Source organism: Neodothiora populina (genome assembly GCF_041146345.1).
Source record: "Neodothiora populina strain CPC 39397 chromosome Unknown canker_contig_3, whole genome shotgun sequence".
Classification (NCBI taxonomy): domain Eukaryota; kingdom Fungi; phylum Ascomycota; class Dothideomycetes; order Dothideales; family Dothioraceae; genus Neodothiora; species Neodothiora populina.
Window position 1 is genome coordinate 1,225,945 of NW_027191417.1, and position 26,562 is coordinate 1,252,506.

General features: G+C 50.5%; 14 protein-coding genes across 14 annotated transcripts; 6 read left to right on the forward strand and 8 right to left on the reverse strand.

Moving 5' to 3' along the window:
- Positions 1-493: 493 nt before the first annotated feature.
- On the reverse strand, positions 494-1,832 carry AAFC00_004816 (uncharacterized protein; the record flags this gene model as incomplete). The annotated part of the gene is made up of 2 exons (XM_069344512.1): positions 494-960; positions 1,058-1,832. The coding sequence occupies 2 exons, from the start codon at positions 1,830-1,832 to the stop codon at positions 494-496; spliced, it is 1,242 nt and encodes a 413-aa protein (XP_069196939.1).
- A 970-nt stretch (positions 1,833-2,802) lies between these two features.
- AAFC00_004817 (uncharacterized protein) lies at positions 2,803-4,984 on the forward strand (the record flags this gene model as incomplete). Its single annotated transcript, XM_069344513.1, has 2 exons — positions 2,803-2,986; positions 3,135-4,984. The coding sequence occupies 2 exons, from the start codon at positions 2,803-2,805 to the stop codon at positions 4,982-4,984; spliced, it is 2,034 nt and encodes a 677-aa protein (XP_069196940.1).
- Positions 4,985-5,600: 616 nt separating this feature from the next.
- On the reverse strand, positions 5,601-6,578 carry AAFC00_004818 (uncharacterized protein; the record flags this gene model as incomplete). The annotated part of the gene is made up of 1 exon (XM_069344514.1): positions 5,601-6,578. One exon carries the CDS (start codon positions 6,576-6,578, stop codon positions 5,601-5,603), a length of 978 nt encoding a protein of 325 aa, XP_069196941.1.
- A 602-nt stretch (positions 6,579-7,180) lies between these two features.
- On the reverse strand, positions 7,181-8,357 carry AAFC00_004819 (uncharacterized protein; the record flags this gene model as incomplete). Its single annotated transcript, XM_069344515.1, has 2 exons — positions 7,181-8,240; positions 8,293-8,357. 2 exons carry the CDS (start codon positions 8,355-8,357, stop codon positions 7,181-7,183), a joined length of 1,125 nt encoding a protein of 374 aa, XP_069196942.1.
- A 992-nt stretch (positions 8,358-9,349) lies between these two features.
- AAFC00_004820 (uncharacterized protein) lies at positions 9,350-10,117 on the forward strand (the record flags this gene model as incomplete). Its single annotated transcript, XM_069344516.1, has 2 exons — positions 9,350-9,399; positions 9,481-10,117. The coding sequence occupies 2 exons, from the start codon at positions 9,350-9,352 to the stop codon at positions 10,115-10,117; spliced, it is 687 nt and encodes a 228-aa protein (XP_069196943.1).
- A 423-nt stretch (positions 10,118-10,540) lies between these two features.
- On the reverse strand, positions 10,541-10,865 carry AAFC00_004821 (uncharacterized protein; the record flags this gene model as incomplete). Its single annotated transcript, XM_069348201.1, has 3 exons — positions 10,541-10,562; positions 10,620-10,754; positions 10,849-10,865. The coding sequence occupies 3 exons, from the start codon at positions 10,863-10,865 to the stop codon at positions 10,541-10,543; spliced, it is 174 nt and encodes a 57-aa protein (XP_069196944.1).
- A 1,139-nt stretch (positions 10,866-12,004) lies between these two features.
- Positions 12,005-13,057, reverse strand: AAFC00_004822 (uncharacterized protein; the record flags this gene model as incomplete). The annotated part of the gene is made up of 3 exons (XM_069344517.1): positions 12,005-12,282; positions 12,389-12,955; positions 13,027-13,057. The coding sequence occupies 3 exons, from the start codon at positions 13,055-13,057 to the stop codon at positions 12,005-12,007; spliced, it is 876 nt and encodes a 291-aa protein (XP_069196945.1).
- A 1,617-nt stretch (positions 13,058-14,674) lies between these two features.
- Positions 14,675-15,276, forward strand: AAFC00_004823 (uncharacterized protein; the record flags this gene model as incomplete). Its single annotated transcript, XM_069344518.1, has 2 exons — positions 14,675-14,776; positions 14,842-15,276. 2 exons carry the CDS (start codon positions 14,675-14,677, stop codon positions 15,274-15,276), a joined length of 537 nt encoding a protein of 178 aa, XP_069196946.1.
- Positions 15,277-15,679: 403 nt separating this feature from the next.
- AAFC00_004824 (uncharacterized protein) lies at positions 15,680-16,408 on the forward strand (the record flags this gene model as incomplete). The annotated part of the gene is made up of 2 exons (XM_069344519.1): positions 15,680-15,825; positions 15,967-16,408. The coding sequence occupies 2 exons, from the start codon at positions 15,680-15,682 to the stop codon at positions 16,406-16,408; spliced, it is 588 nt and encodes a 195-aa protein (XP_069196947.1).
- Positions 16,409-16,595: 187 nt separating this feature from the next.
- Positions 16,596-18,077, reverse strand: AAFC00_004825 (uncharacterized protein; the record flags this gene model as incomplete). The annotated part of the gene is made up of 1 exon (XM_069344520.1): positions 16,596-18,077. One exon carries the CDS (start codon positions 18,075-18,077, stop codon positions 16,596-16,598), a length of 1,482 nt encoding a protein of 493 aa, XP_069196948.1.
- Positions 18,078-18,791: 714 nt separating this feature from the next.
- On the forward strand, positions 18,792-20,818 carry AAFC00_004826 (uncharacterized protein; the record flags this gene model as incomplete). The annotated part of the gene is made up of 3 exons (XM_069344521.1): positions 18,792-18,849; positions 19,074-20,510; positions 20,565-20,818. 3 exons carry the CDS (start codon positions 18,792-18,794, stop codon positions 20,816-20,818), a joined length of 1,749 nt encoding a protein of 582 aa, XP_069196949.1.
- A 64-nt stretch (positions 20,819-20,882) lies between these two features.
- On the reverse strand, positions 20,883-21,849 carry AAFC00_004827 (uncharacterized protein; the record flags this gene model as incomplete). Its single annotated transcript, XM_069344523.1, has 3 exons — positions 20,883-20,969; positions 21,029-21,483; positions 21,573-21,849. The coding sequence occupies 3 exons, from the start codon at positions 21,847-21,849 to the stop codon at positions 20,883-20,885; spliced, it is 819 nt and encodes a 272-aa protein (XP_069196950.1).
- Positions 21,850-23,235: 1,386 nt separating this feature from the next.
- On the forward strand, positions 23,236-24,221 carry AAFC00_004828 (uncharacterized protein; the record flags this gene model as incomplete). The annotated part of the gene is made up of 2 exons (XM_069344524.1): positions 23,236-23,268; positions 23,358-24,221. The coding sequence occupies 2 exons, from the start codon at positions 23,236-23,238 to the stop codon at positions 24,219-24,221; spliced, it is 897 nt and encodes a 298-aa protein (XP_069196951.1).
- A 128-nt stretch (positions 24,222-24,349) lies between these two features.
- Positions 24,350-25,680, reverse strand: AAFC00_004829 (uncharacterized protein; the record flags this gene model as incomplete). The annotated part of the gene is made up of 5 exons (XM_069344525.1): positions 24,350-24,454; positions 24,527-25,109; positions 25,185-25,224; positions 25,285-25,560; positions 25,614-25,680. 5 exons carry the CDS (start codon positions 25,678-25,680, stop codon positions 24,350-24,352), a joined length of 1,071 nt encoding a protein of 356 aa, XP_069196952.1.
- Between the last annotated feature and the right edge of the window lie 882 nt (positions 25,681-26,562).

Here is a 26,562-nt window from a genome sequence, read left to right on the forward strand (position 1 = left end):
AAATAGTGCCATGATAAGAGTGGTTCGCACCGGTGACAGTGTTCGGCGTTTCATGTGCTTTAGCACCACCACCAGCACACGGACTGTAGAGACTAATGGATTCGGAAGTGGCCATTTGCTTGTCTGCGCAGATACCCAATACAAAAAGACCATTATTAGAAACTACGCCCTTGCCATCAGAAGACCGTAATTGCAATTCAATACATTCCGATCTTCTGATCGAATTCAAGAGGTCGTCATTAATACGCGATGAGGAAGAGTGGGGAAATGAACCCTCTCGTAAGACTGAGATGGCGCATACGATTGAGCTGAATGGAAAGCGGAAGTAGTAAAGCATACAAGCATGTCCGCCCACGACCGATATTAGAGAAGCGAATGAAAAACTACCTTATTGTGCGCATACGAATCGAAGCCCACCAGCTCTCCCCGCGACCACTAACTCCATCAACATCTGGTTGAACTCGTCTCCAGATTTTCTTCACTTCAAGTCACTTCACTTGAACCTCAAATCCTGCATCTCCAAATCCTTCTCCACCAACCCTTCCTGTGTGCCAAACCGTCCGGATCGAGGTGTACGCCCATCACCGTCATCGACGCTATACTCTCCACTTCCGGTCGAACTCAGCACGCCGACCTTGCCACCAGTCCTGTTCCTACCATACGCCACTCCGCCTCCGCCCGCCAGAGCAGCACTTTCATCATGGCTGCCCGCCGCGCCGTAGGTCTCGCCGATACTTTTGTTTCTGGATGCGATGCCGCCACCACCGCTACTGCTGGTGCCAGTACTGCTGTCAACGATGAATTTACGGTGGGCATCCGGACCACGTGCACCCGCTGACGGATTTTTTGCTGAGCCGGAAGCCCACAGGGACGACAAGGGGAGAGATATGGCTGTCACTGTGAGGATGTTGGAGCTTATCTCTGGGACTGAGACTGCGAATTGGAGGATTGCGAAGATGACTATTGTTTGGTTGGTCTATGTTAGTGGTACTGATATGAGTTCAAGGTGATATGGTGAAAAGAGAGGATAGGGAGAAGAGACAGGAAGCACGCCTACCTGGAATGATCAAGGTCTGGAACCCTCCGATGAAAATGATCTGCATCGGACCAAATTGCGTAAGACCCATCTTTTTCCGCTGATACAGCGACCAGCCTAATTTGAGGCAAAATGCAAAGCTAAAGAAACAGATGCTCGTCGTCGTCGTGATGGCCATGGCTTTGTACACCCAGAGATACTCGGTGCATCGCGCCGCCTTGACGATATTGCATTGAGTATTGAGTGCAACTTGGGCAATGCGAAATCCGATCGCGATGAAAGCTACCACCATGGATACCAAAGTGACGAGGAGTCTCTGCATTGGCTTCAGAGTCACACAAACGACTTTCAACTGCAGAACCAGCGAAGCTTCAATGGCTACGGTGACAAGTATGATGAAGGTTCCGGGTGCGATACTGATCCGTTTCGCATATCCAGGGACAACCAAGTAGTCTCCCGACAGGTACACATACGGACTGAACCAGGGTCCTGTGAAGTAGAGGCATTGCATCAGGGCACCGAGGGTGTTGAACAGCAGCGAAGCACTGTTGAGGATGAAGACTGGCGATTTCTGCTTCTCCGCTTTGGTGAGCATGAGGAGGATGATCAAGACTGCGAGACAGGCTCCGATTTGGGAGGCATAGATGATGCCGCTTATCACGCCGTAGTTGACATAGTACGCTATGTCCGACAGTCCAATGTCAAAAGTGGTATTGTAGCGGTCTGTCAGCTGGATTGACTGATGACTGACATCTGCCAGCGTGTATACTAGGGGTCCAAGAGGTGCAGTGGACATGTTGAGGGTTACTGTTGCTTTGAAAAGAGAATTGGTTGATAGCTGAGAGGACGATTGTCTCGTGCTGATGTGGAAATCCCTTCGATGGTCCAAAGGGCTGGACCGTGGAAGATACTTTTGGCTGATGGCAGAGAGGTATTGAGAGACGGAATGGAAGTAATAGATCTTTGCTAGAAGGATAGAAATCTCGTGAACAGAAGCAAAGACAAGAAGGAAGTAAGGGCAAAGGACAATATCATATGTACAATATGCTCTGGACACGATGCAGATAGATCAATGTATGAGTGTGGACAAGGACAATCTTCTCGAGGACGATATGGGATCAATACTAAAGCAGGATATTCACCACTTCTCAGTCGCAAGAAGGACTAAGTGCGCAGTGATGAGGAAACAATGGTAGCATATGTATATTCACCTATGCTTCGTTAAGTATGGCTGAGTGCACTATCGAGATGACTTGCGAATGTGAAGCTGAAGCTGAAACATGAGAGAATACGATAGATACCTACATGATGATGATTCTGCTTCATTGTTGGTGCTAGGGGGGGTATGAGATCGAGGTGTCTCATTCGTCCTTTCTTAGTATTGTTCTCATGATGGACGCTAACGTACGGACGCAACCTCAATCTGCAGGGCTGCAAGGTTCTTTGTCTATTCTCATCATTTGATGTGGTGGCTATTCATAAAAGCATGCCCGCCGCTTGATAGGATATCACTTTGTGTTGGTCATTTGTGGTCGGTAGGGTGCCTTGTGGGAATATAACAGAAGAAGATGATGTTGTTGTATCGTAGAAGCTTCTTGGCAACTTTAACCGACTACTGTCGCGTTCTATCATATATAGTAGTCACGACTCATGCTCTTAGACTAGGAGTTCTGCCTAGAAGATAACATCTGATTTCCTTTTTGTCTGTTGACATTCGTCCATTCTGCATAATGATGCATCAAGTGATCTGCCAGTAGGAACTCACAATGTTTTGCTGGCGGTTCGTGCTCGAAGACGCCAGTGGCGTGAGTATTGAAAGCCATGATGTCGACATGCATGAAGACATTCAATTGCTGCATATAGAAGGGATTTTGAGCAACACCTCGTCATGGCACTTCACTCAATTCGGAGACGATACTCAGGCTAAGAACGACTACATCTGCGATATCGGTGTGTTCCATTTTCTTTGTCTTAATCTACCCACTTGGCGAGATCATAGACAGTGATTGATATCCCTGATGCTACCTCTCGTCGTATATCTTCCATCATTCACACACCTCGTTGCTGAATGACTCCATGGAGAGCTGACAACAGGCAGAGATCAAGACAGGTTCAGCAGGGTTCACCTCGGAGATCGATGGCATCAGGATCAGGCAGCCACCCTTTAAGGAAGGGGTACACCAAACGCTTTACTTCGATCTGCCTACGTCTGGAGAGAAATCGAGATATGTAGCCTTATTACGCCCCGATGACATTGTCGAGTTCAAGGAGCAGTGCGTGCAATTGAAGGTCGCGCTTGTTCAGGTGGCCAAGCATGATCCAAACATTGAAGTGAGATCCTCAGCGGTCCACATTTCACCAGTCAAGCATGTAGCCGCAGGTGGCGAATATGGAAACAAGGACCATATGCTAGCTGGTGATCTAACTGGACCTCAAGATCCAACAGCAACAGAAGCTAGACCTGTTGGAGAGGATACACAAGACCCTTACTCTACTGGACTCGAACGGCTTTCTGCATCACCTCACAGAAGTCCCACTGCTGGGATCACACGCCCATCACAAATCATTCAAGAATCTCCGATTCGTCCTACAATGCACCAACAAGCGTCGACTATATCCAGGGTAGCCGAAAGCCTACCATTTAGCAGCCTCATTGGAGAGCGTGCGACCGGGATGCAGTCACCTTTCGCGATGATGCCAGAGAAGCAAGCATCAGATAGCCTGGGTGAATCGCAAGTAGAGAGGAGATCTCGGCGAGTCGGCAGATCAGTGCTGTCATCAGTTGAGCACTCCAATGTCTCCGCGCAGTATGATATCGGTATGACGGATGATGGCCGAACCGGAGACGAAAACTGGCTTGATCACAGTCCCGAGGCGGATACATTGTCCAGTAAAGCGGACCCGAATCCGAATCATCCTCCCACACCATCAGCTGGTTCGGACGACGCACGCCAAAACCATCTTGAACATGATGACTCTCCAGACGCAGCCATGCCTCACGTCGAGGCTCAGACACCAGAACCTGGGCCTCAGGGCAGAAAACGTAAGATTGTCACATACGGCAAATCAGGACAACACAACAGCACTTCGAAGCGCAAGAAAACTACTACAGAGCCAAAGATGCCCATACTCTCAAATGAATCCACTCGCGATGACTCGCCTTCAGTAGCGAGATCTGAAGAGAGCGCACGACGAACATCCTCAAGACTCTCGGCTTCGCAGAGGGCAGATTCACCTTCTCCGTCTGCAGTTTCATCCGAACGTAGCCAAAAGACTAACAAGCAGCTCAGGATATTATTTCCATCTGTGAGCAGAGTAAAGAGTCTTGCTGTTCATATGCGATTCCTCAAAGACCATCACGTCAAGGAAGCGAAAGATCAAAACCCAAAGTCATTCGACATATTCTGTGTAGACCAAGGAGAATTGAAGACAACAGCCAAGCTTTTGATCAGTCTAGTTCACGGTAAGACAATTGTCACCGACGATTGGGTGTCCAAGTCCATCGTTGCGAAGCAACTACTGGATACAGGTCCATTCTTGCCCACTGACTTGAAAGCAAGCAAAGACAAGGATCGGTCACAAATGTTTGGAGATGTAGTCATGTACTTCACACCGAAGCTACGCAAAGACTACGGGAAAGGCTGGGACGACATCCAAGCCATCATCAAGCAGACCGGGGCTACGATAGTCAGTTGTGCTCCGACGAGGATACCGAAGAATGTTGAAGTTGACTTCTATCTTGCTTCGGAAAAGGATGATGCGCATCTTGTGGAGTTGCAGGAGAAGTCGATCTGTGTCTACCACAAAGATATTCTCACGCAGAGCATCTTGGCTGGCGAGCTTTTTGACGAGGATCCGTATGAGCTTCCGACGGCGCCGGTGGCTGAGGCTGCAAGTAATGGCAAAGCTGCTGCGAGCACAAGAACAGGAAAGACAAGGAAAAAGTGAAGAGGAAGTGTATGAATTATAGGAGCGGCGGTAGCAGTAGCGAAAAGTTAATGAAGGCATGAAGACTTCTTGTTGATAGCATTGGCTTGTATGATGGGACTCGGAGACAGAAAGCGTGAAAGCGTGTCGTCAACTATGTAGATAATCAACTACATGGTTCGATACGACGGTCACTGAGGCTGTTCTCCCTCTCTTTTTCAACTCACATATGCGAGCGCCTTCAGCCTAGCGGCGAAAAGCGTTCCTGTTCGCAGCGCAGGCCTGGAGGGCGTAGTGTCTAGTGTACACAGAAAGGCGTCGTTCTCGTACACGAACGTGAGCATTCCTACGCCGTATACCATCGGCGCGCGTGATCTTTGGCCGGCGCACAAGAGTGTAACAGACATTGTTACCTCTTCTGCATGTATAAGCACAATCTCGCGCACAAAACAGGCAAAGCATGACCTCTACACTGTGAGCTTTTCCGGGTGCGGTTACACGTATGGCATCTCGACGGCAGATTTCTGGAGAACGAATGTCAAGGCGTCCATGGTGCAGAAAGGAGAAGAGCAGACTTCGACCCACTATCTCTTTCCCCAACTCAGAGACCCGAATCGTTGAATAAAAGAAAAGATTCTCAACCCAGCATACTCTTCTTCCGTCCCCTCATTCTCACATCCTCAAGTTTCTTCAACACGACTTTCCCGCCCTTGTAGCTCGTCCCATACGCCTCCAGGACGTCCTTGAACGCTTCTTCGGCCCACGGATGCGTGGACGCAAAGGCTCGTTCGAGCACGTACAGGTCGACTGCTCTGTCTTCTTCCTGTACGGTTTGTTGCGCGAGGCCGAAGTCGATCAGGACGATGTCGCCCGCCAGGGATTGAATTTGCTGGATATGTCGTTGGTCGTTGAAAGCGGAAACAGAAGGTGGAGGAGAGGTAAAGGGACGCAGCATGAGGTTGCTAGTGGTTAAATCGCCATGCACGACGCCCGAGGCATGCAGTGCGCCGATGGTCTTTCCGATTCTCTCCAGGAAGCCTTTCAGTTCGTGTGCATCGCCTCCTTCTGCGCCTTGTGGTATCGTCCCCCTCTCATTCCTCCACCAATCCAATACCCGCCGAACAGTCCACCCCTCGATCCACTCGAGCGCCAACCAGCCCTCTTCCCAATCCAGGCCCAGCACTGCAGGCACACTACTGCGTTGCTGCTGCGCACCTTCGCTACCACTGCCGATACTGCCACTGATGCTCATCTCCCGCCGACACTTGACCAGCACTCTAGCCTCGGCGAGGATGCGCGCGCGAGTCAGTCGCACGTCCAGAGTCCTGTGGCGCCAGGGCTTCTTGGGGCGGTATTTCAGGGCGCATTTGGTCGTGGGCGTCAGGTAGGTTGTGCGGTATACGAGGGCTTCGGCGCCTTGGGTCAGGAGGACGAGATCGGAGGGGTTGAAGGGGGAGGGCGGGGTGTGGATGCTGGGTTCTAGCGCTGGGGGTTGGGGGTTGGTTTGGTCTGGGCTTGCGTCTGGGTTCGTGGTCGGGTCTGGCGTTTGGGATGCTGCCGTGGGATGTGTGGATCGAGGTGTTTCGCTCGTGATGATGCCTGGGTTCGTCGACATGGTTTCTTCCGCAGATGTCGAAGATGAAGACGAAGACTCTCGACTTTGCAATCGATTCAATAGTGGCGTTATGTGGGAGTCGTGTCTGATTTCGTCCATTTCGTCAAGGCTGCATTGATAACAATAAAAGAATAAAAGAATAAATTATGACGCTCAAAGATGACGCCAAAAGGTCAATCGTGAATCGTGGATGATACTCCGCCTCGTTTGCAAATCTCTTGGGAAAGGTATAGTCCATGATTTTATCTTTTCACAGACTCATCACAACCAATGCATTTGATTCGCAAAAACGTAATTACATTATATAGATATACATGATAGCCAGCTACATGTGTTGCTCCGCTCACAAAAGAAAGTACGTCGACTTTTCTGTTCGGGCCAGATCGCAGTCAAAGCTGAAGGGGGTATCTTCGTCGCGCCTCATACTCCTGATAAACCATAGAACCCAGACAAAAACAGATGCTTGTAGTCATCCCACCACTCGCGAGCAGTGGATAGAACAATCTCGGTCCATATACTGCACCCTACCGAAGAGGCAGAAATGGATAATAGCAGTACCACTGCATCCAGTACGGTGGTTCGAAGAGCACAGCTCAACATCATCAGGTCAATACGACAGCAAGAATACTGTAAGCGACCAGTGAAAGTATATTGATGCTGTTACTATTGCCTGCAACACCAGTATATGTCATCATGCCAGTGGCTGCAGTCATCGGCGATTTGACTGTCGAGCTGTTCCTGTAGCCATTGACGCCAGCGCTTGTAAGGGAAGCGTAGCTAGTAGTGGTTGTCTGCAAAGTGCTGTGAACCCCTGACGCAGTCTCATTCACAGGTCCAGTAATGCCGTTAGACAACACTGCCGGTCCATTATTGTACGGAGCTCTCAACGAGGTGCCAGAAGTAGTGTAACTGATCGTACTGTGGACTGAGACGGGACCAGGTCCCAGGTTGATAATCGTCGTATTTAATGGCAACGGGAAAACGGCAGCTGAGGGATGGAAAATTGCAGCAGGTGATGTAGTGATCGTACTCGAACTTAGGCTTAAAGTTGATGCAGCAGTCGTAGTCATGCTCTCTGGACATATTGTCTCATTGAGAGTTGTGACTACGCTGGTATGCACCACGCCATGACCAGAAGATGCAAAGGCAGTATACGTCATGGACGCGCTAGGCTCAGCAACTTCGCTAGAGGTACTCGAAGAGCTTGAAGTGGTCATGGTTGTAGGTGTCACCCCTGACGAGGTACTGTTGTTACTGATCCTCGTGGTCACAGTCGTAGAGACTGTGGTAGTGCGAGTGTGTGTGCGAGTACGGGTACTGGTTGACGTGATGATACCAAGACTGCTCGTAGCAATGCTGCTAGCATTGCCGGAAGACACAATGGAGCCAGGGATAGGGAAAGGAGTGGTGTCATTGTAATTGACACCAGATTCGGGGTACACGGTACCGTTCTTACTGCAAGCAGCATCTCCGGCTGTGGGCGATGACTGCCAGCAAGGTGCCCACTTGACTCCGACGGGGTACTCTCCGGCAAGATTGTCGTTGCAATTGCCAGCTTGGCCCACGCCGTTGGTGCAGCGGATGATTATGTTGTTGTTGAGTGTAGTACTCGCACAGTAGGCTGCATTTGCAATAGCACATGAGTAACTACCGTCAGAGTGACTGTGATTATCATCAGTATGTGTCCGCCGACACAGGTCTTATTATGACTTACACTGTGATCTGAGCCAAGCTTAATGCCGCCAATGAGACAATATTAGAAAGAGTGTTGAACTTCATTCTGAGTATGTCTGACAGTGGTCTCGAAGCAAAGGATCTCGCTTGAAGAATGATAGCGTAGTAAATAAGAGAAAGAGAGAGCAGGTTGGTCAAACGTGTTATAAGAGGTCAAATGAGTGGAAGGCAAGCACTCGATTCGCAGAGATCAAGGCAAGTCCGTTACGAGGCAGGTACTTGTAACGACGATACAGAGGGGTTATGGTACATTTATACTGACGCTCCTTCCTCACCATGTGTTTTCAGACTTACCTTACTCGTACCTTATCTTCTCTTCCGTTAAATAAATGCATGGCCGGCAGTCTCACAAACTACCGCCGACCGTTTGTACCAGAAGGCTGGCAGAGGCATGGGAAACCCGTTTGTCCAAAACGGCTTCATGCTGCTCGAGAATATGGTTATATGACAGGTGTGTAGCACAGCGCCCTTGGACAGTCGCATGCAACCCTCAAACACAGATGTATAAGGTAGGTGAGCAGCCGGGGTACAGTACACGATTAGTGATTCAAGTGAATCTTCCTAGTGATGGTTTGGTGTAAGATTGCAGGAGGGATGTCTTCTAGGTTGAAGTGCAATCCTGGCCGTGCTGGTTAAAGTTGCTGCTGGCTGGCAGTGAAGAACCACGAGCTTGGCAACGATCGTTCCCCACCTCGTCTCGGCCGTGGATCTCATGGCTCGTCATAAATGTAATACTTTAATTGAGGTAGCTCTCTTATACTTTCCAAGATGCTTTCCAAGGTTCGACATCACGAATCTGATGTAAGCGGGGTTCGTCTCCTCTGGGCCGAGAGCTCAATTGGTTCAGAGGTAGTTGTGTTCACCCCAAACGACCGCATCCGCGTCTTGCTTCACTGTGAACCTGTAGCACTCCAATTCCAGTGTACTGTATACCTGCAGCCGTGCTGAGGAAACATCAACCTTGTCATTCAAGAGCTCGCCTCGAGACTGCCGCAGATTAAGACAACTTTGTGGTCAGTTGCAATCACAGGGTAAACATGGTCTACGAGTCCCAGATATCATTCACGCTAGACACAATATGTCCCTGGTGAGCAGCCTACTCACTTTTCAGAGACAAAAACAAACCTCTGTAGCATACCATGCAGCGCTGAAACAGGGAACGTCTCAGGACGTATCTAGCCAAACGCCGTCTCGAGAAAGCACTCGATGAAGTCTTGTCCTCTTCGGCTTCGCCGCTTCCAGTGAATTTCACAGTCAAATATCTACCTTATCAGCTCTACCCAGAAGCGACACAGGCTGGCGAAGACAAATACGAGTGGTATAAGAAATCTCGGTATGGCGACAGTGATGAGAAGATGAACATGTACATCACTCTCATGTCCGCGTATGGCAAATCGGCAGGCATCGAATACAAATTCGGTGGCACTGTGGCCAACACGATGAATGCGCATCGTCTCATTCAACACTTCCAAGAGGACAAAGGGCCTGAGGCGGCGAATAAGATCGTCTCGTCACTTTACCGGCAGTACTTCGAAGAAGAGCGACATCCAAGCAGTCCACAGACCCTCCTGAAGGCGACAACTGAAGCTGGGATCCCAGAGCAGGAAGCAAAGACTTTCATCGATGACGAGGATGAAGGCCTGCTCGACACGAAGCTGGCAGTCAGAGAGCAAGCCGGCAACGGCGTTGATGCAGTGCCTCATATTAATATTGAAGGGAAGAGGCGCGATTTTACGTTCGAAGGATGCAGGGAAGTCGAGGACTACAGGAAGGCGTTGGAACAGGTCATCAAGGAAAGCAGCTGAGAGTGCCAAAGCGACGAGAAGCCTAAGCGGAACTTGTAATGGAATATGCGAATCGTTTCAATTAGTGGGTATGCTATAAAGTACAACCATTATCGTGACCTAGACGAGTCCGTCTGCAGCTCCTGACCACCAACTAGCTGTAATTGGTTGTCAACAGCCAGAAACCCAGGGTTGCATGTAGTCGCTAATGGAGCTGAACCAGACCTCATCCGGGCCGGAGACGCAGGATTTGAGAGGTAAGATGAAGATAAGGAAAGCCAATGTCGGATGTAGGTTGATTATGATTGGGTGCGCATCTGTAACGCGCGATGAGGGTATCGCAAGAAGGTATCGGGTATAGAAAGCATGGTCGGGGTCAAGTACACACTCAAGCCATCAGTGGAGATTTTAATGACCGGTGAACAGCAGGCGCTTGTTCGACACCTAATATTTGAGGATAATGTACCTGGACTTTTGTTAGTCACGCGTACACGACAGAGGACTCAGATTAACAAAGACGTACAGGGCGTGGATGATGCCGGGAATGTAACCAAGGATGGTCAAGAGGATGTTGATGAGCAAGTCTGCACCGCAGCCACGCTCGAGGAACACACCGACCGGAGGAAGGACGATGGCGAGGATGATTTTGATGATGTCGCTAGGAGGCATTGTCAGCGAAAACTCGATCCGCGGCTCCATAGCTCTCTCCCTCGCTCTGGATGAGCGCCGGATGAAGAGCGCAAAGTACTTACGATCCGGTGAAAGGCATTTTGGCGGTGTTTGAGTGATTTGGAGACGGAAGGTCTTAATTATTGTAGTGTATGGTGTAAGTTGAGGAAAGCAAGAGATGTGCTATCGGTTCAGAGAATGTATGGGAGCGGAGGTGGTTGGGTGCAAGCGCCTACTTATTATATCAGTGGCCGGTAAACGGAAATGACGTATCTGCGTCCAAGCTGGAAAAACGCAGTGCCAAGATCAGGATTACAGACCAGAACTTGTGATCTGGCGGCCGGAAAGAACTGCGCCATTTGCAGAGTTAAGGTAAGTTAGTTTATGCTGCTAATAATGAATAATTAAGCTAATTCCTAAACTAGGTGCTGCCCTGCTCGATTCCTGTATGTGAAACTCATGAGACATGAGGCTGGAGCCGCCTCCTGCAATGTACAGTATTGTCGCTCCATCATACAACTGTATTACACTGATATTGTACTACGATGATAATCTAATGAGTGGAGCTACAAGGTGCTGCAGTTGGCTAGGAGAACCTACCAAACAATCCTGAATTTACCTGTCAAATCACTGGTTGCCTGATACCGGGGCGTGGATGAGTAAAAGTCTCCTGTAAGAGGTACAGTAAAGTGGTGGCGCTTCGAGCTTCGCTTGGCTGCCAGTCCGAACTTTCCGCAGTACCCCGAGAATCCCATATGGCTCAATTTGATTGTCGTGATTGATGCGACTGACCGCAAATGGCGATTCACCTGCAGCGTTTGAGCTATGCACGCGATGCGTCAATACTGTGGCGCATGATTCTGCTCAGCCGCTTCTCCGCACTGCTTGCGAAGGCTCCACTGAATATATGTGTATCGCAGAAAGATCGTCAGGGCCGTACCAAGGCTTGCTGGACAGCACGGCATCTGTCCTGTGGCGGTGCAACAAAGTAGGCACAAGTAGCTATCCAGGCACCACCATGGACGCACGACCCTCACGATAATTGTACGTCACTCGACTTTTCCACAGGGTCCGGAAAGATGGAGTTGTATCAAGTTTCCTTTCAAGCCATATCTCATGAATTCGCATCCGACTTTCTATATACTATTCAAGCGGTGTGAGCACTTTTGGTATCCTTCGTGGGAGTGACTACAGAAACTGCCACTGTCCTCGTCCATCTCTTTCCAGTTTTGCTGCATCCTATTGCAGAGCCTTACGGGCGAAGTTGGGGAGGACATAGGCAGCGGAGTGGATCTCCTTGTTGTAGTACTTGCAGAGCTTCTCCTCCTCCTCGGCGGACCAGGAGCGGAGAGGGGTCTTGAGGTCGCGGTTGGCGTCCTTGCAGCAGACCATGAAGCCAATCTGTCCCGAGGGGTAGGTGGGGATGGTGGTGTAAGCATACTCGACGTTAGGGAAGATGGTCTTGCAGTCCTTCTTGAGCTGAGTGATCAGAGGAAGGTGGAGCCACTGGTTCTCGGCTGTGCAGGTGATTTGAGTTAGCACGAGATATGAATTGCGATAAGATGGACGAAAAAACATGGTGAAGCAAATAATAGTAAGATGTAATGAAAAAGTGCTTACAACCTTGGGTGGTAATGACACCTCCCTCACGGAGAGCATCGTGGAGGAGTTGGAAGTAAGGCTTCTGGAAAAGGCTCTCGGCAGGACCATCGGGGTCGGAGCTGTCAGTGATGATGACATCGAACTGTCCCTTCTTCTCCTCGAGAAACTTGAAGCCGTCGCCGATGTGAGTCTTGACGGCAGGGTGCTGGTAACCAACGGCCATACCGGGGAGGTACTTCTTGCTGAGACGGATGACGGCCTCGTCAATGTCGCAGAGGACAGCCTCCTCGACGCACTCGTGCTTGACAACCTCGCGGAGGACACCGCCGTCACCACCGCCGATGACAAGAACCTTCTTGGGGTTGGGGTGAGAGTTCATGGCGAGGTGGGTGATCATCTCCTGGTAGGAGAACTCGTCGCGCTCGGTGGCCTGAATGACATTGTCGAGGACGAGGACCATGCCGTAGTCGGTCGACTCAAAGATGAGGACATCCTGGTAGAGGGACTTCTCGTGGTGGATGACCTGGTTGACCTTGAGGGTCATAGCCTGGCCAGGCCACATGTGACTGATCTCGCGGAACCAGCCATCTATGAACTACAAGTAAGTATTGGAGCGAGAGAAAACCATGGGGGAGATTATTGTCGTCACTGCCGCATACCCTTGATGGTGGGGTGAGTGATCTCGCTCATCTTGAAGTGGCTTGGTGTGTTGTGATAGGACCTGTAGGGTTGGCAAATTGGTGCTGACAGACGACAATTAAGCGCTGACAGACGATGGTAAATTCGAGAGATATGGAATGCTATGGTGACAGAGTGCAGGTAAAGTAAAGCAAGTCGGTGGTGTGAAATGCTCTTGTTGCGACCTGAATTTTTCTCCCACCGCTGGGCTCCAGCGCTTGGCGACGATGCATGGCGGGGCATTTTTGGTGACAATAATTTATTATCGCTTCGGCCTGCCTTTTCGGGAGAGCATCGGGAAGCAGTCCCCGCGCTTCCACCTCATACGGTACAACCTCAGCGTACCTCGGCCAATGATGTTCTGTACGCAATCACAGGAATGTGTAGAGCTTCCATTGTCAATCAAACATGGCAGATGCACCTAGTGTGGCAATAGTAACCAACACTAATGATAGAAATTGGTACGTGGATCAACCTGACAATCTGAATCCAGGTACTAGGGTCTTGCTCGAGACCTACAGCAATATTGATATCTGACGAAGTTTTGCCACAGATCCAGAAAGTGGTATGTTGTCTCCGTTGCTGCAGCGAGGAATCCCTGTGACCAAATCATTTCCCAGAGAGACCAAGCTTGGGAAGTCTGTTCTGTACCCATGTATCGGCAAGGCAAGGTACCTAGTTTTCATTTCCTCGACCTGAACGTTGGCAATCATCCACCATATGGTAAGGCACTATCACGTCTGCAGGGAGGCGACCGATATATCTGGACTTGGGATGCTATCTTGGCCAAGACAGTCGCAGGTCGCATGATTCAATTGTTCGAACCCCACAAAGACTCGCTGTTGGCAGGCAGGCATGTTGGCAATGCCGGTGAGAATGAGCCCACGCACGGAGTCTTCTCAGAAGAAACGATTTATCAACACAGCACTACAGCGTGGAATCAGATGTGGGCCGAGCTTGCGGAGGAGACGGGCAGTCAATGAGATGTACAGGTTATACTGCTACCACCGATACCACCGGCTATGCCTGAATGATCGAGGAGGTGAGGATTTACCGTAAGGGAGTTGTAGGGAACGAGCTCGTAAAACTTGTGGTATTCGCTTAAGCAGTAACATTGGATGGACAGGGTTCCCCACGATCATTGACACGAGCCATGAAGCGTCACGCGTGGGCGACTGAATATCTCGCTACTGTACAGTACAGTTCAGTAGGCACCTTAGTGTTCTCCTACCCGCTTCATCCGCTTGTTGCTCCATTACTGGAAGGTACGATTCTGTTCTAAACATAAGGTATGGCCAAGGCGCTCCGTCATACTGTGATAGAGAAATGAAATCATTGGCGCTCAAATTGGCGTCACTGGACGCGGTCCGGGCCCATGAGAAGGGGACTCCCCACATAACACAGCCAAGGCAGGGCAGGATTTGGAGGGGTCTAGAGTTGGTGTAATGACGTAGCGTTCACATGCCAGCGGCACAAGACCCTTCAATATATAGCTCCCTTGTAAACACCTTGATGCCACAGTCATTTACTTTTAATCATCACAATCAATCTACAAGATATAAACTCACCTGAAGCCTTCTACAAAACAACGTTTCATCAACAACTTCATCCAACACCAACAAGTTCATCATGTCCGACAAGCAGACCTCCACCCTACAGTCATACATTGACTCTGCTTCTGGCGCAGCGCAATCTGCCCTCGGCAGCCTTATGGGCACCAACGGTGACAAGGTAAGCTACCCGTCTTTTCAACTCTTGGTAGATACATACCAGGCCACTCACACTGTGCCTTTCAGGTCCAAGGCGAGCAGAAGAAGGATCAGGCCGAGGCCAAGAAGGATCTCTCCCACGCCGGTGGATCAGTTGGTCCATTCGACGTCTCCGCCTCCGGAGTCAACGCAAAGAACGAGGACCGCACTGAAGGCTCGTGGAACCAGACGGTGGGCGCGGCCAAGGAGACTGTCGGCGGTCTCATCGGTGCCGAGGGACTCAAGCAAGAGGGCATCAAGCAGAACCAGGAGGGCAAGGGCCAGGAGGCCCAGGGTCAGATCAGTGACTTCGGCAAGGGTGTCCATGACCGCGTCACTGGCACCGTCGGTGGTGCTGTCGCTGGCCTGACTGGTAATGACCAGGCCAAAGCTGCCTACGAAAACCAGCACGACTTGGGCAAGACCTCGCAGCGTGGTGTCGAGGCTGAGCTCCAGAAGCAGGCCGAGGCTCAGAAGCACTAGGGCAACTATGTGCGCGGACGATTTTGACGCATACATGCATGGGAACAAGTTAGGAGACTTGTGGTTGCAATGGCTTGCAGAGGATTTGGGATGATACCACTATGCGTAACGATTGCTACGATTCTTGATTGTTTTTGAAATGACAACCTTTACATCAACCTTTACTTGATCTTTCCCTTCCTGCCATGTGAATTTTCCCAGATATGGTCAAATGACTTGATAAGTTATATGTACCTTTGTAGAGTGATTCTACTAGCACCCTTTTCGATGTGGGGGTTGTGTGGGGAACAAGCACAACAATACGTTTGTACTCGATGAATGTCTACTTTTGTCTGCTCGGATTCATCACAATTTAAATACTACAAATTTAGGTATACAATCATTTCGGCTGCTATATTACAAGATGCGTTTACCTTACGTCGAAGAGACTCCCAAATTTTTGGACCCAAATGACCAAGCTGTTGTCGAGCGAGTCAAGGAGCGCCGTGGTGGAAATCTCATCGCATTAGATCGAGCACTGCTGAATGCTCCGCCAGTGGCAGATGGATGGTAAGATCGCTCAATGTGTTTACAATTCCAAAGAAAGCAGAGGAAAGAATGAACAAGTGATTCGTAAGGAAGGAAACGAAGACAAATATAAAGATACAAAATAGCTGAAATAATCCCCGCCTCTTTTCTGTATTCGTACAGGAACTCTTTCCTCGACTCCATCCGTACCAAGACCACAATCCCCGATTCGATTCGCGAATTGGCCATCTGTCGCATCGCTGTCCTGAACAAGGCCTGGTACGAATGGGACGCTCACCTGCCCATCCTCGAGGCCACGGGAGCCGTGTCCAAAGACGCAATCTCGTATCTGCGCAGCAAGCCCGTACACGAAGAAGCATGCCGGACAGGAGAGTCACAGGATTTACTGGATGAACAGCATGCTGCTGTGTTGGACTATACGGATGCCATGACCATCGGGTGCGTGGTCCCCAACCCAGTCTTCGTGCGGTTGGAGAACATGTTTTCGGAAAGAGAAGTCACGGAGATCACGGCGACTGTAGCTGCATATAATTGTGTCAGTCGATTCTTGGTCGCTTTGGATGTTGGGGAGATGGTCAAGAAATATGGCGCTGATGGTCCTTGAACTAATGTGCTTGTTCCGTGTGAGTCATTTCAGTACGTCTACGACCTCGTTGTGCTGACTTCTAATTTGACAGATCCACTGGGGCATGCTTTGGCTACACAATCGGATTAGGCTGTGTTCTTGAGGCGCGCAAATCCTTGCATTAAATCTGGCATAGCATCGTAACATATATCATATGCAAGCCGTTTCAGAAATCTCTCACATCCCATTCCCTCTCACTCAGACTTCCTTTGAGTGAACTAGGTCCCCTCGGTAGAAAGACACCGTCTTTGCCGCCAATAAGACCACCATTATCTCTGTCCCAAGCCACGTGGCCCCGGAGTATTGTATAACGTGGCCATTGAGACAGCGTTCGACCCTCATACGGCGTATGGTCCACCGCGTGATGCAACATTTCGTTCTTCAGTTCGAATGATTCCATCTCACCTCCCGGGTACCAGACGACCAGATCTGCATCCGAAACCTCTTCGAGGATCGTTCCTTTTCTGGGGTACAGACCATATAGCTTCGCAGCATTAGTGCTTGTTACCTCTACGAATTTGCAGATATTCAATCTGCTAGCGCTCATGGCCAATGGTAACCTTGTTTCGATGCCAGGTAGCCCATTCGGAACATATTTGAAGTGCCCAACAGGGAAATCGTCACTGATACAGCGTTTCTTACCCGTCACTGCGTCGTCGTACAGGAACGGACAATGATCACTTGACAGCACCGTGAAAGTGCCATCTTCCAGCCCTCTCCAGATAGCCTCATGGTCTGCCTCGCCCTCTCTGGGCGGTGGTGAACAGCAGTACTTTGCACCTTCGAAGCCATCCCTGTCGAGATCCTTGCGTGTCAGGAACAGGTATTGGGGACACGTCTCGGCATACACAGGCAAGCCCCTCCCCTGCGCCTCACGAATGTGCTTCGCAGCCCCAGGACTGCTTACGTGCACAATCAGAATGGGCACGTCTAGGAACTCGGCAAGACTGATGGCACGATACGTGGCTTCGACCTCGGCGACAGGTGGGTGAGAAGTGACGTGCCATTTCGGCGCGAACAATTGCTTCTCCTCGAGTTTCTTCGTCATCCAATCGATCACGGCTCCATTCTCGGCGTGTATCATCGTCGTGATACCCTGCTTGCGCGCCTCGAGCAGGACATCCAAGATCTGACCGTCGTCAAGCTGGAGTGCAGCATAAGTCATATAGATCTTAAGACTCGATATGCCCTTTTCCCTCAGCGTTGCAAACTCAGCTAACGCAGTGGCCGAGGGGTTTGAAACCAGTAAATGGAACGAGTAATCGACGTAGCATTTCCGGTCCGCTTTCTCGTGACAAGTGGATAACGTAGAAAGCAACGAGTCCATTGACTTTTGCTGTGGCGCAAACGTGATCATCGTCGTCGTGCCACCGCATATCGCGCTCCGTGAGCCGGTTTCGTAGGTGTCTGCGCTCGACCCCTTGCCGAACAATGGCGGTTCTTCGAGGTGCACATGGGCGTCTACTCCGCCGGGCGTGACATATGCTCCTTGTGCATCAATGGTTCGTTTTGCGGTCGAGTCCTTCAGCTGGCCTGGTGCGGCGAGGGTCTTGATTTTGGAATCTTTGATCCCGATGTCCAAGGCTTGACTCGATTCTGGAGTCGCTACTACGCCGTTGATGATGATTAGATCGTAGTCTTCCGTCATTCTTCATGTATTTTGTATTCACTATTCGTTCATCACTTGTAGAGTATAAGAGACTACGTGTTTACTTGATCTAACACATCTAACAACAATACCTCCAAGAACGCCACAAAACCCGCATCCCATCCATCGAGCCGATAAGTGAACCACAACAATGTCCATTTCTTTTCCCCCTCATCCAACCTTGTCCATAGATACCGATAAGATTGCTACAATGAGTGCACAAAGTCCAGACGCCTATCGCGTCCTGTTTGCCCTTGTCCTCACCCTATCTTATCATTTACCCCGCGATCCCCATTTGGGTAGTTGTTTAACCAATACACTTTGACTAAGTAACCAATCGATAAGGTAAACCCCCACTTCGTGCCTTTTGCTCACTGTACTGTACCTTGCCCTACTACCTACTGTATCTATTCTTAATGCTACTAGACGGCCGTCCAATACTGCAGCATGGTTGATCCGGGTACTTATCTTTGTACGGGTGTTTGCGCCATAACAGTACCTTACTGTGCAATTAGTAGGTCTATCTATCTCCTGCTCGATTAGATCTCGCGAGCTCTAGCAGCGCCGCGCGCCGTCGCCGGAGGGTTGTGATGATTATAGGATGCGTATATGCATGCGTACTAGCTGGCTCGTAATGGTTATGTAAGTGAGCGCGCATGATCATTCTTGTTCCTGTGCATTGTTGTGCTTTCCTTGGTCTCGTAGCAAGACGATATGGAGAACGGGTCGATTCGTTGTGTGGATACTTTGGTTGTTGGTGGGGGACCTGTGGGTAGGTGGATTCCTCTTTTTTGTTGACTTTCCACTGCACTATGCGTTCTATCCTTTGAAGTTATGTGGGGTTGTTCGACGTGGCATAAGAAAACACTCCGCAGGACCGATGGTAATACAGACTGCTATATGGATGTGAATGATGTAGTCATTTAATACAGAGAACCCCTAGACATCTATTCGGCACTCTTCCTTTTTCGTAACAGAACTAATAATAAAAACCAGGTCTGATAACCGCCTACCAACTTTCCAAATTCGGTACCTCCGTCTCCATCATCGAGCACCACAACAAATCAACCCAAGACACCTACGGTCGAGCAATCACACTGTACCCACGCACATCCGAACTACTAGACCAGCTCTCACTCGCCGACACCCTAGCGCAAACATGTTTCGCATGCCGCGAGACTGCCAGCTACGACGCCTTGGGCCGAGAAGTCCACGGCCGCGGCTGGCATTTCATGGAGAACATGAAGGACACGAAGTGGGACTTTGCGCTCGTGCTGAGGCAGCGATATCAGGAGGAAGTGTTCAGGAGTGCGCTGCGGGATGAGGGTGGGGTTGAGCTCGAGTCGGAGAAGACGCTGGTGGGGGTCTCTATTGATGCGGAGCAGCCGAAGGGCGGGTATCGGATTACCGCTACGATACGGAAAAGGGATGGGTCTGAGGAGCGCGTCAGGTGTAGGTATCTGGTTGGGTGTGATGGAGGCAGGTCTACGGTGCGCAGACTCATGAATATCCCGTTTGTGGGGACAAGTACTGAGGACCGCTGGGTGCGTGTCGATGGCGTCGTCGAGACAAACGTGCCTCGTCCGAGGACATACTGCGCTATCGAGTCTCCTACACATGGAAATGTGTTATGGGCTGCCCTGGACCACGGCGCCACGCGAATAGGCTATGCGTTCACTGCAGAGCGCGCGAGTCGGTACGCAGATTTCGACGAGGCGGCTGCGGTGAAAGAGGCGATCGCGTCTGTCAAGCCGTTTGATCTGCGCTTCAAGCAGGTCGATTGGTGGACGCTATACTCTGTCGGCCAGCGAGTCGCAGAGAGCTTCTTCGTAAACGACTGCGTCTTCCTCGCCGGTGACGCATGTCATACGCATTCTTCGGGCGCCGCGCAAGGTATGAACACGGGAATACACGACTCGGTTAATCTGGCTTGGAAGCTTGCCCTTGTATTGAAGGGAGTGATGAACCCGGATATCCTGGAGACATATCGGAGGGAGCGATTGCCGAATGTGGAGAAACTGATCAAGTACGACAAAGACATCTCCAGGCTGATGAGTCTTCAGTTGCCTGAAGGCTGGATGGGTGATCCGAGAGCCGACCCGAACGAGATACTGGGAGAGGTCATGAAGGAAGCAGGCACTTTCAGCAGCGGACTGGGCATCTACTATGAAATGGAAAAGTCGAATCCACTCAGCGTAATGGGTAGCTTTGCGTGCGAAGAGGAGCTCGAAGCTGTCAGGCCTGGTAAAAGAGCACCGGATGTCGAGCTACAGAAGCCTGGTACGATGGAGACGACTAGACTGATACAACAGACACCGAACCGGGCGAAGTTTTATGTCGCTGTGTTCGCCGGAGACGCAGCAACAACACGGGGCTGTCTGCGTCGCTTCAAGACTACTGTACAGCAATGGCACGGTCAGCTGCTTTCGCTCGGTCAGTAAAGCATTGCCGTCATGCGTTGTAGAGTATTGCTGACTTGAGTCTTAGGTGCCAAAGTGTCTTGGCTGACGATACTTGCTAAAAGCGGCCCATCAGCGTATGAGCTGTTAGAGATGGATCCATTCGGCAGAGTTCTATATGATCAGTCGAGCGGTGCTCATCAACGTTACGGCATCAACACGTCCAGTCCTGTAGCGGTGATACTGAGGCCAGATGGATGGGTGGGTACGATGATAGATTTGACGGCAGAGGATGCAAGCACTGAGATGCATAGATACTTCGCAAGGATACTTTCAATGTAGATAATATAGATTTAGATGGGCCAGCCATGGATTGCCGTATATTTTCATTGAAGAGCCATAGAAATTAAGCCATCATAGGATGGTCCGGCGCTATATGGGAATTTGTCGATCCGTTGAAGTGATGCTCCACCATATACTCCCGAATATGATCCTGTAAGCAAAACAGATCAGTAAGATATCAACATTTTAAAAACGGTTTGCGATACTCACCCAGCTCCTACACTCATGTGGGATACCCCAACCATCAACCGCATACCTCTTTCCATCCTCTTCCTCTCTCGGCCACTCAAGCGCCATATCCCCAGCACACTGCAGAGTCTGCCTCAAGTAATCAAAGCAATGATGCACATGCTCACCATCAGGACCCAACAGCGAATCCGTCATCTTCTTCAGCCCCTCCGTATCATTCGCCACCACACCGTCGACGAGCATCCAGTGATACTTTCTCAGCTGACCCAGACAATGCAGCTGGTGGAACATGGCGACCGAGTAGATCTCGCCGAAATACGTGGATTCGCCAGGCGGCAGACCGTACTTTTTTGAGTCTGGGACATAGACGAAGCCACGGCCGTTGGGGAGCAGGTCGTCCCATGCTATGTCGCTTTCGAGAGAGGGGCGGGAGGCGTATTTTTCGTTTCTCTCGAAGATGTGAATGTTCATTGGCACTGTTTTGGTTAGGACGATGTTAGTCAGGAACGTCACTCTGACGCTGAACCTTTGTTGATGGAGAGAGGTTTGTTCTGGATATACATACTTGGTGGCACGGGCGTGCGTAGTATCTGTGGAAGCAGGAGACCATCGTATCTGATGCTGCGGAACGCTACGAGGGCACCGAAGAGCACGAATGTTGCAGAGAATATTCCCAATATCCACCTCAGGTTCCTGTTTGCTCTCTCCAACTCGAGCAATTTCCTGTCGCTGACTTGATTTTGCTCTTTTGGTAGCATTTTGTCTTCTTCTTCTTCCTCTGCAACTTGATCATAGTGTTGCTTATTGGTGCCTTTCCGGCGGAAATAATCAAGTGATGACATGTTTAATTATGGAGAAAGAACGATGGGAGATGGCATAGCAATTACCTTCAAAGGAGAAGATCATAAAATCGAAGACAACATTTCAATCATATCTCACGACACATATAAGTCAAAGGGGCCTACCTTACTATTGCAGAGGACATGCATGCACTCGCAAGCCGAAACAAACATGGCTGTTTCATAGTCCCCAGGCACGAAACCAGAGTCATGTTTGTGTTTGACACGATGTATGGCGCGAACTTGAGTAGGAAGTAGTCCGGGAGATCGGCCCGAGGTGAGGGCTGGAGTCCTTTAACCGTCCACCGAGGAACGCTTCGTTCAGGCCCGACTACCGAACGATCTTGGAGTCTCTCGCGCCGTCTTCTGCCTTGGTGCAAGGGCAACAGATCTCTAGTATTACTGAATACACCTAATAAATTTACACTTTTATCGTTGGTGAACGAGCGTCTTGTAGTGATAGGTCCGTCCGTGGACGTGTGTGTATGTGCGCAAGTGGACGAAAGTAGCGATGTGCTCCACAGCGCTGACTCGAACATAATGGCCTTATGCATGCGTCGAACACATGAACAGTGAGGGAATATGCGGGTGTTTGCTCCATATTGTTTCAGGGCACACTGACGGCATTTGCATGTATTTACAGTACTGTAGGTGTTGCACGTAATTATCGTTCTAGGAGTCGTACATGTATCTTACCGAGCTCACAACTTCTCCTCACTAGATGTCATCTACTGTACCTTATCTTTCCCCTCTACTGCACGTATCGCACCATCCATGAACGATGCAGAACGACAGCCTTTCATTGCTTACACAACATTGCATCACACCACCACCACTACCATCACAAATCTTCACCTCGAGGCTTCTCGACAACCGAACCTTGACTGGCTCTGGGTAGCAAAGTACCGAGGGAGGGCCCGGAACGTAGGGGACCGAGGGGGGGGGGACGGAAGTAATTCCGCACCCCAATTGTCATAATGTGCTCTGCATCTTTGTGGCTTATCAATAATTCTCGAGCTTTGCTTTGCTTTGATACTCTAACTTCCAAGCCTTTTTGTCGTATTGCGAATCTACCTACGTTGGGTACGGATTGCGTGATGATGCAGGGCTGACAATCCGTTTTCGCGAATTGTCAACGGCAGTTGATTGGAAAATGACAGACCATGAACAGTAAGACATGTGTAGGGCCAAGGTAAGGTAGGTAAGCTTTCGTATTGATTTGGAGATTATATATGCCGACCAGCTTTCTTTCTCTCTCTGTTCTCTCCACAGCTTCAAAAGACATCACTGGCATACTGCTATATCAGGTTTCACTACAACACTTTCTCACTCACCTCGTTCACACATCATTCTTGTTTCACTGAACCACTTCATACACCACTCGCAACCATGTCCGCATACCAGACAGTAGCAATCGCAGGGGTAGGTGTTTCCATACCCCACATTGACCTTGCCCCTCCCTTCATTCGTCATCCTCAATCGACTAATAGGATTCTCTTCACAACACATAGGCTACAGGTAACCTAGGCCCATCAGTCCTCAACGCCCTAGCAGCAGCAGGAACCTTCAAGATCACCGTCCTCTCCCGCAAGGCCACGATCCCGAACCTGCCTTCAGGCGTCACGGTGGCCCAAGTCGACTACAGCTCGCACAGCTCTCTCGTGTCGGCGCTAAAAGGCCACGACGCCCTTGTCTCCGTCATCTCCGACTTCGACTCGCAGCCCGCGCTCATTGACGCCGCCATCGAGGCAGGCGTATCGCGCTTCATCCCCTCCGAGTTCGGATCCGACAGCTTCGGCAACGAGAACGCGCGCAAGCTGCCCGTGTTCGGAGGCAAGGTCAAGACGCAGGAGTACCTCGCCTCGAAGAAAGATCAGATCTCGTATTCGTTTGTCATCAATGGAGCGTTCTTGGACTGGGGCATCATGGTCGGGTTCGTCATCAGCCCCAAGGACGAGGCCGAGAACAAAATCTACGACGACGGCGACAGGAAGAGGAGTATGACGCTGCTGAGCGACGTGGGCAAAGCCGTCGTCGGCGTTTTGAATCATCCCGAGGAAACAAAGAACAAGGCGCTTTACATCCAGAGTGCTGCCGTGTCTCAGAACCAGCTGCTCGATATCGCGCAGAAGATCAAGCCGGGTCTGAAGGTTGTCAGGAAGGCCGTCGACACTGCTGATGTGGAGAAGAACTCGTATGGCATTCTCGGTCAAGGTAAGGATGCCAACATCGGCGAGGCTATGATCGGGTTCATCATCGTGTCCATTTTCAGAGACGGCTACGGTGGTCTGTTTGAGAAGAACGACAACGAGTTGTTGGGCGTCAAGAGCCTGTCTGAGGAGGAGCTTGTCAAGGTGGTCGCGCAGTATGTTTAAGTTCTCTTGACACATAAAAAGCAGATTAACACGAAATGACGATACTATTATTACGCTCGTACAAAAACATGGTGCTCACTAGTCTGGTTAACACGTAGGTTATAGGCACCCATCTTTCACTTATCCCCTTAGAGACGAGCAGAAAGCCACGACTCAATAACCTGGGCTCCCTGAGCTTTGTGATTATACCCCAGTAGTCTCTCAATGATGAACTCCTCGTGTGCAGCTCCAGGCTAAATAAATGGTCAGAACCAACAGACGCAGACGTCTTAAAGGGAGGAGCATGACGGCGATTCACCACTTACCTCTATAATCAGCTCAGCCTTGGGGAAACCGCGCTTCAGCTTATCAGCGAGTCTGCGAATGGAATCGATCAGAACCTCGCCACTGCCGCCCCAGATCAGCAAATCACTGATGGCGGTGTCGAGCTTGCTGAACCAAGCGTCGTCGGCGAGCAGAGGCTGGAAATAGGCGTCTTTGGGCGCATTGCCTACGAAAGCAGAGGACCAACGAACCCCGACTTCCTTCGTGACGAAGTCCAGCCCTTGGTTGCGATTGAAACTCGTCTGGTCGACGTCGAAGTCAACGTAAGGCGAGATTAACAATGCCGCTCTGAAGGGCTCCGACAGTTCGAGCTTGGTGGATATGTCTGGGTGCGGATGCAAGACGTGTGACAAAACGCACATGGCGAGATTTGCGCCTGCAGAGTCGCCTGCTATGATGATGTTGCTCGGCCTGCGACCCTCCTTGTTGATGAGGTGGTCGAGCAGCTCGACCGCTTGGCGGAGCTGGGTCGGATACTGGCCTTCTGGAGCACAGGTGTAGTGCAAGACGACACTGGAGATGGAGGTTGACATTGCCAGGTCTTTAGAGAGGTCAAGAAGCCATCTAATGTCGACGGCTCAGTCACTGCTGCTACGACTGCTACGGACGAAAGTCAAGCACACGCTGGAATTTGCTTACCTGAAATGACCAGGGGAGCAGGGGAGGACATAACCGCCACCTTTGACCGAGTCAGCGATTCAGAGTCTGGAAATATATGCAAAGCTGAAAGGCTCGATACCATGGAAGTACACAATGGTCTTCTCAGCAGTCTTGTCACCAAGCCAGTGAGCCTTGCATCCCGATGAGAGGAGCAACGTGTCCGGCTGGAAGTTCCTCTGCTTGGCCAAGTCCAGGTAGTTCGCCTGGGTATCTGGATTCATCCACTTTTCTTGGGTGAGAGTCACATTCGACATCTGGTATCGAAGAGCTGCGTATACGACATCCTTGAACAGTCCGGTAGGACGAGAACCTGAGCGGACTGGGGCCGAGAGAAGACGGGTCAATGCTACAACAGCTGGAAGGGCAAGAATCAGAGGTAGACACAAAAGAGGAATGTAAAGAAATCACTTGTTTTGAGAAGAACACTGAAGAGATCGAGCTTGTCGAACAGAGTAGCTGGAGGAGCAGGTGCCATGTCTGCAGGGCCACTGCAAGGTAGGTATACAGCGTTCTCAAGCGATACTACCGTAGATCGAGAGAGCAGTGTCACGCTGGTGTGTTATACAGTGTATGGCACATAGACTCAAGAAGAGAATTGTGCTAGAGACGGCAATGGCAGCAGCATACTGCGAGAGGAGCTGTACAGGTATAATAATGGTAGGACATCACCCCGCACCGGGTCATTGGTGCATGCTGAGGGCATGTTCGTCACAAACAATTAGGTTTTGGCGTTCTCATGTCAAATCAGCTTACATTAGGTATACGCATAACCGCCATGTCAGATAACGTTCAGTGACTACCATGGCAGGCTGACAAGATGGGGCTTTACATTTCAGGAAGAGTACAGTGCTGTTTGAGCCTCGGAGCGTAGATCAATTATAGAGCTATAGGGCCGCCCCGCGTCCAGCCAGAGCGATGTTCACGTATAACTGCCGATTCTTGTGCGGCATGATTAGACGTTGTGCGTGGAGAGCTCGGTAGGTACCTTACTTGTGTGTTACCACGAGCAGTCTGACGCGATTCACAGGATCTGGAAATTGGCCGAGGCACATCGAGCGGCTCTGCTTTCGTGATTGGGCTGCTGCAGGCCGGCAGTAGCGGCGGAAGGCTCGCTCGGACCTACCGACGCGAGTCAGAGAGAGCCGAGGTGGTGTTCCGCGCGAATCCGCATCGAGGGCAGATGGCAGCGAGAGAGCCGAGTGGTTTGTGAAAGGCTTGTATGCAGTGATGTTCAGGTTTATCCCCGAGACGGCCGCACAAAAGGTTCAATGGACTCAGGCTTGTACTTGTATGCAATGCGACAAGTGGAGTTGGGGAACATCTGCCCACAGAACACGAAGACACAAGGCAGACGCCA